The sequence below is a fragment of the Sceloporus undulatus genome, chromosome 1 (assembly GCF_019175285.1).
Source record: "Sceloporus undulatus isolate JIND9_A2432 ecotype Alabama chromosome 1, SceUnd_v1.1, whole genome shotgun sequence".
In the NCBI taxonomy this organism is placed as follows: Eukaryota; Metazoa; Chordata; class Lepidosauria; order Squamata; family Phrynosomatidae; genus Sceloporus; species Sceloporus undulatus.
Genome location: NC_056522.1, coordinates 199,022,474 through 199,034,482, shown reverse-complemented (window position 1 = coordinate 199,034,482; position 12,009 = coordinate 199,022,474). Strand labels below are relative to the sequence as shown.

The following is a 12,009-nucleotide window of genomic DNA, read 5'->3' as shown; positions in this document are numbered from 1 at the left end:
TGTGTGTGTCATGGGGTCTTCCCCATCATTTCTGGGGGAGCCTGGAGGGACCCAGGCCAGGAGGGCCTAGCAGTGCAGGTGAGGCTGAGTGGAGAGAGAGCAGCCCCTCCACTCCAGAGGCAGAGAGACCTGACTGGCTGCCGCCGCCGGGACCCCTCTTCCCTCCCTCCCTCCCTCTTTTCCTGGGAGTGGGCGCGCGGGCGAAGCGGGGAAGGAAGGAAGGAAGGAAGGAAGGAAGGAAGGAAGGAAGGAAGGAAGGAAGGCAGGCGGCAGGCAGGCAGGGTCTTGCGGGGATTCGGGGAGCTGGCTGGCTGGCTGCTCCGGTGCCCCCGCCGCAATATGCCTCCTCTGCTGCCCGGGGGATCCTCCTCCTCGTCGTCGCCATGCCGGGGCTCTGGGGCCGGAGGAGAAGGCTGGGGCTGCTCCTGCTGCTCCCTCTGCTGGGGCTGATCCTGCAGGGACCCCGGGGCTCCTCCTCAGCCTCCGGCCTCAGACCCGGCAGCAGCACGGCCACCGTCCGCAGAGGGACCCGCGCCGCCACGCCTGGCCCAGGTAGGTCCCTCTCTCCCCCCGCCTTCAGAGAGCCTTCTCCCCGGGACAGCAGCCCCACTGGGAGGCCTCTCTCTAGGTCTGTATTTACACACACACAGATAGGGACACCTACATGTATACACATATGCTGTGTGTGTGTGTGTGTATATACACACACACACACATGCACACAATCATGCACATACACATGCACACATACATATATATACACACATACATACATGCGCACACACACAAACACATATATACAGACACACACATATATATGCACGCACACCTATATATACACAGACATACATATGTATGCACACGCACACACATGTATATGTATCTATGTGTATATGAATATGTGTATATGTGTGGGGTGGTGTGTGTGTGTGTGTGTGTGTGTGTGTGTTTGGAGTCTGGAGAGCAGAGCTTGAATCCCCACTTGGCCATGGAAACCCACTGGGGGACCTTGGAGCAAGAAGTCACACTCTCTCAGCCTCAGGAGAAGGCAAGGGTAAAACTCCCCTGAACAAACCTTGCCAAGAAAAACCCATGATAGGGTCACCATATAGGGCCACCATAAAAGAAGTGAAAGCGACTTAAAGGCACACAACAACATGGATGTGTATACATATGTGAGTAAGGGTCATTCTCTCTGCATATGTATGTATGTGATGTGTACATATATATGTGTGTGTGGATATGTATGTGTGTCTAACATTTTGTGTGGGGGAGGGCTGGGAGGAATCCTTTCCCCTTCTGGCCCTATGCCTCCTCTGCCTCTCCCCCTGAAATCAACAACAAACAACTCTCTGTGTGTATGTGCCTTAAAATGGCCTCTCCACTGATGGCGGATTTTCTCAGGCAAGGGAGACTCAGATGGTTTTGCCAGATCCTTCTTCTGAAATGTAGCCTATGGCACCTGGTATTTTTATGCATTGGCGGTCTGCCATCCAAGTGCTAACCAGAGCCCAGCCCCTTTAGCCTCCAATATCAGACAGGATCTGGGGCCTTTAGGGTATTTGGGTTGGGAAAAAAAGGCCCAATTTGGTCTTGTGTGCTTTCAAGTCATTACTGACTTTTGTTGTTGTTGTTGTTGTTCTGTGGCTTCAGGTCATTTCCAACTTATGGTGACCCTAAAGCGACCCCTGTCACAGGGTTTTCTTGGCAAGCTTCTTCGGAGGGTGTTTGCCATTCCCATCCTTCGAGATTGAGAGAATGTGACTTGCCCAGGTTCACCCAATGGGATCCATGGGTGAGCAGGGATTTGAACCCTGGTCTTCAGAGTCCCAGTCCAACACTCAAACCACCAAGCCACTGTCTCTCAGTTATATAGGGTCATGACTATAGTAGGCCCTTGTATCCCTGGGGGGTTTGGTTCCAGGACCCACCGTGGATGCAAAAATCCATGGATGCTCAGGTGCCATTAAATAGAATGGCACAGTAAATAGTGTCCCTTATATAAATGGCAAAATCAAGGTTGGCTTATATTATATATATGATACATTTCAAGCCATGCTCGAATCCATGGATAAAGAATCTGTGGATACAGGGGGACAGCAGTATAAATCAGGAGCAGGAAAAGGAATGCATTTCCCCCGTTGTAATACACACACACACACACACACACATACACGAGTTTGAGTGGATGGGATGTTTTGAGTGTCATTCTCCCCATACAAGATTGCCTCATGCTTCAGGTCAATAAGTGCTTACGGTTACAATCCTATACATACTTATCTGGAAGTAATGCCTCATGCTTCCCTGCCCCATACAGCTGCTGCTCTTATCCACAACATTCATATCAAAATGGTTTAACCATCACTTGGTGTACCTGTCCCCAGAGGTGGCATCTCTTCCCTCTCTGCACCTCCTCTGCGCACCACAGCTTTTCTTCCTCATTCCCTCTAAACCCCTGTTCTGTGCCTCCACTTTCCCTTTACATCATGCAGTCTTCCCTTTTCATCCCCCCTTTCTTTTCCCCAGTGGAACACCTATTGACAGGCATGTGCTGCTTGTTATTTATGGGCCCTGTGGCTGGGGGAAGGGCCTTGGCTACTGTGTGCTTAATGAAGCCTCTTCCTTGCCTCTGGGGGATGTGCATTAGCCCTCCAGTTGCTCTTCTTTCCCATTGCTGGGATTTTAACAGCTCCCCTAGAGCAGCAGCTGCTAGACTTTAAAGCCTGGCCTGAAAGCCACAATATTGGCATATTGCGACTTGATCTTCCTTCCCAATTCCCACAGAAGGGGAAAGTACCCTCTTTTATGCATGGATTATTATTCCTCTGCTCCGAAGGATGGAGTGATGCGGCTTACACTGGGAGAGGAAAGTGGCGTATCTGAAAAAAAAATGCTGTGCATCATTTAGTGCTGCGTATTTCTGGTTCTCCGCAGAACAGACTGTTCACTCTTATTTGGTGGGAGCTCAAGTATATGCAGTGTGTGACACATCCAGCCAGGCTTATCTGTGTCAGGAGGTCTGTGATGCATCGTTGGTGATCTAATTTGCAAAAATGAAGTGGGGGCTTCTGCCATGTCTGTCTGCCTTTGGCTGATGCTGAAGAATTGTGTTGCTTTAACTTCAAAGCAGGAGTCATTTTAAAATCTATTCCTGGCTTTTCCCCTCTCTGTGACTGAAATACTGTAGTGTTGCTGCTGTTGCTGTTGCTGCTGCTGTCATTTTAAGGCAAAGAGGGGGAGAAGTGGCTGGAAGATAATGCTATCTACGTAGTAAGCATGGCTCAGCAAATTCATGTGCACATCTATAATGTAATGGCTTGCACATGCCTACGTGTCTTTGATGACTAGCATAATCGATGAGCTCACTTGTTTTTTAGGGTACTCTGCTAAGCAAGAAAAATGGATACCCCCCACCCCTTCCTGGCAGAAGTGAATAGAGAAATGTGGCTATTACTTGCATTGGATGTGCACTGCAGATGTCCCTACATTATAGCAGCAATGCAAAAGAACAAGTGCTTGAAGCTCTTTTTTAACATTTGAGATAAGCAATGGCAGATGTTAGCATGAAAATTACCTTAGTTCAGCACACTTCTCCAGAGAGCCATTGTGATGTGGTGGTTATTACTCTGGAGACCAAGGTTCGATGCTCAGCTTGACCATGAAACCCATTAGCTGACCATGGGCAAGTCACATGCTCTCAGCCTCAGTAAAGGCAATGGCAAACCCCTGAAGAAATTGCTCTCTGCCTTAGAGGAAAGCAAATTCTGCCAAGAAAACCCTGTCATAGGTTTGCCCTGGGGTTGCCATAAGCCCAAAATGACTTCAAGGAGCACAAAAACAAGACTTCTCTAAGATGTTCTTCATTTAAGCTTTGAAACGCTATGGTCATAATACAGCAGAGCAGTTGAGAAAATCCTTGATTCCATTCCTCTTTCACAGGCAGCTCAGTGCTTCTGCTCTATTGATGTCATGGCTATGTTTTTAAGAGCTTAAGGCGACAACCGTATACATAACTATCTGGAATTAAGCTTTATTGAACTCAGTGGAGCTTAAATCTGAGTAAACGTGTATAGGATTGCATTGTGTAGGATGGCACTCTAAGGAAACCTTTGAAATATGTGATTATTTGACTAAAGTGTCAGGACTTTGTTTGGTCTGCATTTTTGGTGAAATTGTCACTTTCATAGAGGTCCTGTTCCCCTAACCTCCATGCCAAACCAACAGGTATACCTCAGTTAATGTAGTAGATGAGTTTCAGGGCATTATTTTTAAAATATTTGACAAAATTATTTTAATTGTTTGAAATTTTCATTGTGATGTTTTAATAATGTTTTTATCTTGTGAGCCACCTTGGATCCCTTTTTGGGAGGAAAGCGGCAAAGAAGTGAAATTAATAAATAAATAGAAAATTTGGTATCAGAGGCAGAAATGATGTGGAAAGAACATTGATAGGTTCCTGTACCACAAAAAGAAGAGCAACTCAACTTGTTTTACCCAGCTTTTTGGTCATTCCCATTCTCATTCGTGGGTTTAACATTCACATATTTGATTATTTGTGAGTTTGTCCAGACTGGGTGAGAAGAAGGGACAAACGCAAACTAGAGAGAGAGAGAGAGCAGGGACAGCAAGGAAACCACCCAGGACTCTGGCAGCACCCCTCATCTCCTCTCACCATCCTCAAGAAGGTCCTTTTGGGGAAGGGGGGGTGTATGCTGTGAGAGCAAGACAAAGTGGGCTCTTTCCCTCCACATGGGCAGCCATGGGAGAAAGATGGAGGGAGGACAGATAGGAAAGCAGAGAAAGCGACAAGGAGGGAAGGAGGGGAGCAAAGAACCAAAGTGCAGGCAGAAATATAAGTTTAGAACTTGCAACGTGAGGAACATTTATTAAAGAAACATATTCTTGGATAGAAGTAGAGTGATCTTTTCTAAACTAATCTAAAAGAGAAAAGAATCAGAGAGAGACAGGTTACATACACCATGTCCTCCCTCATCAGAGAGCAGACTGGAAGAGAGTGGAGGGGTTCAGTTTAGGCCAGTTCTTTTTTTCTTACAAGAGGGCAGTAATCAACTAGAAAAAATATGTTGTTGTTGTTATTGTTAACTGCCTTTAAGTCATCCCTGACTCATGCCAACCCTGTGGATGAGACACCTCCAAGCCCTCCCCCCCAATGATGATGATGATGATGATATTTATTTATATCCCATCGTTTTCCTAAAACTGGGATTCAGGTTGGCTCACAACATTAAAAAAAACAGCATAATTAAAAGCATACAAAAATAATACATTAAAATACAATTAAATTATTACAATATTAAAACAAGTTACATATTAAAAGAATAAAATACAGTTAAAAAGATAAAATTGTTAAAAGTACTTTAAATACTTCTACCCTATCCTCCACTGCTTTGCTTAAGTCTTGTAGACCTTTGGTCCCTTTGATTGAATCTAACCGTCTGGTGCATGGTCTTTTTCTCTTTCTACTGACGTCCACCTTTCCTGGCATTATTTTCTAGTGAATTGTACCTTCTCATGATGTGGCCAAAGTATGACACCCTCAGTTTCATCAGTTTGGCCTTCCAGGGACAGTTCTGGTTTTGTCTTTTTAGTTGTCCATAGTATCCTCAGCACTCTTCTCCAGCACCACATCTCAAATGAGTTTATTTTCTTCTTATCTTTTTTCCACTGGCCAGCTCTCACATCCATCCATGGTGATGGGGGAAACTGTGGCTTGGATGATTCTGATTTTAATGCTCAGTTGTATATCTTTACTCTTTAAGATCTCTAGTTCTTTCAAAGCTACCTTTTCCAACCTAGTTGTTTTATTTGGCTGCAGCCACCATTCTGATCAATATTTGATCCTAGGTACAGAAACTCTAACTGATTCAGTTTCTTCATTGTCTAGTTGAATTTCTGTAGTTATAATTTTTATTTTCTTCATGTTCACCATTAAGCCTGCCTTTCCACTTTCATCGTTGACCTTCTTTATTATTTCATGCCAGTATAGTTAAAGGCAAAATATTTAACAGTCAACAACAAAAGAGGTAATCTAAAAGCCTATTCCTAGTTTTTGCTTGCTTATTTTATACATCTCATAAATTATTTTATAATTGGTTTTCATTTTAAGCTTGTTATCACCAGGTTCAGAACAGAAAGAGAGATGGTGAGCCTGGAAATTATTTTGCATTTCAGTTAACAGATAGGATTTAGAATTAAGTTAGGATATCCCAAGATTATTCCAGTGTGGTTAAATAGTGTAAAAGAAATTAAAATACAAGAATTTACATTTTTTTCATCCTTTAAAATATGAGACCTTACATAGAATAAAAATAAGCACACATTCAGGGGGGGGGGATGTTGATCTGATAATAAGGCAAATTAAAAATGAGTCCATTGCTAAAAATATTAAGACAGGCAGGACCAGTATATCAGAAACCAGACAGGCAGCCCATTAGAATTCAGAGATACGAAAGGAGTAATGGCAGAGGAAATGACAGAAAATCTCAATGGATTTTTCTTAACTTTTTTCAGTGTCAAAAATGTTCCTACTGGCAGAGTTGGGAATGGGACCCCAAAGGTAATTTGGTCCAATTGTTATATATTTCCCATGCCTCAGCCATTTTTTCTTTTGAGGAACAAAGTACAAAATCAAAGGGGAATAATTTGATGACATTTAGTGCCTTGTAAACAAATTAAATGCAAATTGTTTGGTGAATTTAAGACAGCATACATCAAAATGTTAATACATTTATTTATTTTATTTATACCCCACTTTTCTCCTACAACTGGATTCAAGGCAGCTTAAATAAAGGATCAAAATATTATGAGTCATCAAACAAAAAGGTACAGTTTTAACACAGGCATGTATCTTCATTAGAAGATTGAAAAACAGTCTTATTATCAGTTTTTAAAGAACAGATCTGGAGTAGACCAGGAAATTATTCTACTGAGTATTTTGGAGTTCTGGGAGGATTATGGCTGCTCTTTTCTCCCAGCTGGATACTGTCCAGATGCCCTCTGCCTTCCTCGACCACTAAATGGTTCTCTCTCTCTCTGTATGTGTATACATATTTTTGTGTAGGTATAGTAAAGTAGCTTTATGTGAGTGGCATGGTGTGTGTGTATGTGTATTTGTGCCAGGGGCTGCGGATCATTTGCACAATAAACGTAAACATATATGCACTTGTGACCCCAGGAAATGCAAGCATATGCTCCCAACAAGATTTATTTTGCACTTGCCTGTAAAACTTTTTGACAGAGTCCTTCATCATATAATGAAAGAACTTTGCAGTGATGCAATAAGAAAGTGAAACTCTTAATAGGATGGTAAGAGTCAATTAGTCATGTATCATTAAATGGTTGACGAGCAAATAGTAGAGAACAGTAGGAAGTGGGAAGGTATCACAATAGAGGAAAATAAAAAGTAGGGCCTCAGAACTGGTACTTGATTCATAAAAAATCTAGAGATGGCAGTGAAGTGGCCAATTTTTCAAAAAGCAGCAAATAATCAGAGGAATGGCAAAGAACTCCAAACCACAGGTATGGGCACAAAATGATAAATGAGTTCTGGGCAATTATGTGTAAAATGAAACACTTTGGGGCAACAATTCTGAAGGCCACATATAAAGTAATAGGGTCTAAACTGGCAGTGAGAGATCTGGTTGTGATATGAGATTTGTTGTTGTTAATTGCCTTCAAGTTTACTTTGACTTATAGTGACCCTGTGAATGAAAGATCTCCAGATCTCCTTATCATCAACCATCCTGCTTAGCTTTTGCAGACTCAGCCATGGCTTCTTGATGGTTAGCTTAGTGAAAACCATGTTGTGTATTGCATTTGGAGAAAAGGGCAAATTCCATGCTGTGAGAGGAAGGGAACATTAGAAAGGAGGCTGTTGGTCCTGTAATGTCCTTAAATAAACCACTGGGGTGGCCACATTGGAATCCTGAATACAACTATCTCCTCCTCCCTCCTTTAAAGGACATTTTACAGCCTAAAAAGTAATAGGAAATGGGTGACAACAATGATCATGCATTTTCTCTATGAGGAAAAGTTCGTGTGTTTGGAATATTAGTTTAGGAAAAAAGATATTAAATACTCACATGACAAGAACTAAATCCTACAGGGAGTCATATGATGAGTTTTGTCTTAATAAAATTTAGCAAAAGTTTATTCCTTGTTTAAAATGCTATGCTGTTGGACTTCATTTCCCATCATCCCCTACCATTGTTTATGCTGTCTAAGGCTGATGAGGATTGCATTCCAACAACCCATACATATGCCATCCCTTTTATCTGTTAATACTAAGTCAGTTTGAAATAAATGCCTTTAAGGGAAAGAAACAGACAGTTATGTAAATACAATATTTTTGCACAGAGTTCTCACAAATAGTGATTTCAGCATCCCTATCTTAATTATTCTTGTTCGAATGTAGCTATTCTGACATTATGCCAGTGTTCCTTAAAAAATAAAAATACAAAGTTAGAAACAGGCAGCTGATTACAGTAGAGGTTAAAACAATTATGCAGTGTGGTATTGATAGGCAGAAAGAATATTTTTATCTTCCTAGCACTGTTTATCTACTGAAATGGACAGGTAGTGGATCAGGGATATAAAAATTATAATTCAACTTCTCACAAACTGAATGTTATGGAAACTACTGGTGCAAAATATGATGATGGCCAACTTAAAGGATACAATAATACTTGTTTATTAGAAACTTAGAAAAATAAGTCTCTGTTTGCTTTGGATATGCCCAGAAGATCCAGAGCCCTCCATTCCAACACCAGGCAGTGTTTAAAATGCATCCCACTCTGCTGCCTGACATCGCTGCTGCATGTTGCTTGCTCTTGAGGTCAGAATGAGGCGCCCAACCATGTCATCTATGTTGAGTGCCCCGTTTTGACTTTGTTCTACCTAGCATCAGAACAGTAATAGGGCAGCTCCGGAGTCAGCCCTACTCCTGGAATATCCTGGCCCATGCACACACCACCTACATTGTAGAAATAATGCAGTTTGACACCACTTTAAGTTCTTTAGGTCCGTACTATGTAATTGTGGGATTTATAGTTTCACAAGGTCTTTAACTTTCTCTCGTAAAGAATGCAGGTGTCTTACAAAATTACAAATCTCAGAATTCTGTAGGAAGGAGCCATGGCTAGTGTCAAACTGCATTATTTCTACAGTGTATAAATTATGTACATACTTGAATCCATGGATTAAAAATCTATTGATATGGAGAGCCAACTGTAATGCTTTCCCCAAATGGTAGATAGCACTCCTAAAGCCTCTAATAGGTCCTTTTGTCAATTATATTGCATATTCGGTGTGCAGGATATCAATATAGAGGCCTATATGACACCCCCCCCCCCAAAAAAAAACACCCATAGGAAATACTCCCAAATACAGTGGACACTCCTTCAGGATCTGGAGGAAACTTTAAAAATTGGACTCTAGATTTTGAGGAAGGCATGAAAAATGGGTTGTGTGTGGCCCCAGAGGGTGCTGTAGAGCGTTGGAAGAATTTTAGTAGCTGCCCATCCTATCAGTAAAGCTACTACATTTTTTAAAAAATGTGTTTTTGCAGTTACTGTAGCAGTAAAATTTATGCCCAACATTATTATAATGTTGCACTGCTAATGAAACTATTATTTTTCTCAGTGTGACCAAGAGACAGAAGTCGTTTGATTAAAGATTTGGAGACGGAGAGAGCAAGATAGAGCACAACCATTCCTACTTCTTTCTCCACATTTGTAACCTGAAGATGATACTGTGAGAATTACAAAACATAATAATACAAAGCACTTTGAACCCTCTCCAGTGCTGTATACATGCTAGGTATTATTAAGTAAATTATTCAGAACCTCTGTACTTAATGATGCTTGCTAGTACTCAGAGCCACTCAGTGCTTGGCTGTGAATATTTGATCCCAAATTTGGCTTGTGAGCAGAATTTCTGCGATATGTAAGCATCCAGAAAATACATATTTTTATTACTCCTTCCATAGATTTGACTTGATAAATGGGAAAAAAGGAGGAGAGGAAAAACCCATCTATATTTCTTTTATCTCTTCTTGGTGACCCTCTTCTATGTCCTGCTGATGTGCAGCAACAAAACCACAAAACCTAGGTCCAGCAGAGATGCCAACTTTCAGCACTGTGAGATAATTGTTCTCAACAGTAGCTATTAACAGCAGAGTGCAGAAGCACCAGCTCAGTTTGCATTATTTGGCAATACTGCACTGACCAACCTTGAATAATTCACAAACACATTTGGATTCTTCCAAAGTCCTTGGAAGCTTTTATCTCTTGTTGTAATATGTACAAGGTATTTATAAAACTCTCCTTCCAACTCCCACCAATATTCAGTGTCTGCTATACAATAACCCACTCTCAACCCACATATGCCTTGAGACTCAGAGCACTTATATACAGTGGAGATAGCTAAGGGTTGACACCTGGTGTTACTTATCCTTTCCAGCCATACAAACTTTTTTACTGTACAACATTTTAAAGGAGCAGTGTTCCGAACACTTCTCACCTTGGTCTTGTAACATGATCCCTGACTTCACTTTCATGTGAAACCTGTGGCTGGATATCTGCAGCCGAGGTTTTAGAGGTGGTGTTTATGTGACCTCATGGACAACTTAAACCCTTTTAAAGAATGCTTCACTATCAGAAATTGAAGATAAGGTTGATTGAAGTCAGAATGGAACACTAAACCCTGTTGAAGATGGGAGATTAGTGCAATAAAGAAGTAAGGCAGGATATTATAAATCTTGCATAAAGAAAAAGGAATTGCAGGGTAGCTCAGTACAGTCATGGGGAAAACATGGATTCCTTTGACATTGTAATGCACACTGTCTGTGTAATTTGTGTTCTTTTGAGGGGTGGGAAAAATGGGTGCATAGCTTTCACAGACATCATGAAACCAATAATGTGTGTTTATATTTATCAAAGAAAACATAACTTGGACAAGCTTTTGTTTGACTGGGTTCATAAGCCCATGTTTCTTGGAAGGTTCTACCTTGCATTCCGACAATACAGTGACCCCCTTTTTAACATAAGTCTTTTGGGTAATCTGCAGTTTCTGTTCTATTTCAGCTAGTTTTCTGTGCTGTAGCAGTTCATTTTGTCAGAAATAACAGTCAATAACACTGGTATATCTGTCAGAGACAGCCGAACCTGTGAAAATACTGCATAGTGATTTCACTTACACAAAAGGTGATAGGAGTTCAAGCTGAACATCTGAAATATGCTATGCAATTTTCAGTTATTACTCATAATAATAATCATAATAATAATAATAATATTTATTTGTATACCGCCCTGTGGCGAACCAACAGTAATTATAACAGAGTAAAATATAAAATTAAAAACATTATAATCCCTCCCCTCCTTATGAAAGTATTAAAAAAATATAACAGATTAAAAACACAATATCAAGACATAAAATATAATTAAAACAAACTAAAAACCCTGGTGTCCCTCATCCTTTGGGAAAGAGAAGTATAACTGTGTAATGGGATTTATATTTTAGTCCAGCCTATTCTCCGTTTTGTAAGGTCTAGCTTGCTGCCTGGGGTGCAGTTTGTTGTTTGTTGTGTGCCTTCAAGTCATTTCCAACTTATGGAGACCCTAAGGTGAACCTAGCGTGGGGGAGAGGGGTTCTTGGCAAGATTTGTTCAGAGGAAGTTTCCCCTTCCCTTCCCCTGAGGCTGAGAGAATGTGACTTGCCTAAGGTCACCCAGTGGATTTCATGGCCAAACTGGGAATCGAAACCTGGTCTCCAGAGTCATAGTCCAACACTCAAAACCACTACACCATACTGGCTCTCTCTAGGGTGTAATATCCATCTTCTTTCACTTATGTTTTGTTTACTATGTTGGTCATGTACACTTTTTGCCAATTTGACAAATTATTCCTTTTCTATTAGTTTGATGCACTTGTGGCCCATTTTTTCAGATTGTAGCCTCTCTGCACTTTATTCATGCTGTTGAAGAAGGAACGC

The 12,009-nt window shown here is 41.3% G+C and overlaps 1 protein-coding gene across 1 annotated transcript in view; it reads left to right on the top strand.

The window, feature by feature from the left end:
* The first annotated feature begins 252 nt into the window (after nt 1-252).
* The window catches only part of FAM171B (family with sequence similarity 171 member B), a 54,743-nt gene continuing 42,986 nt past the window's right edge, over nt 253-12,009 (top strand). The window contains exon 1 of the mRNA XM_042440410.1: nt 253-552. Within this exon, the coding sequence (XP_042296344.1) occupies nt 384-552 (169 nt within the window). The 5' untranslated portion in view covers nt 253-383. The remainder of the gene's footprint in view (nt 553-12,009) is intronic.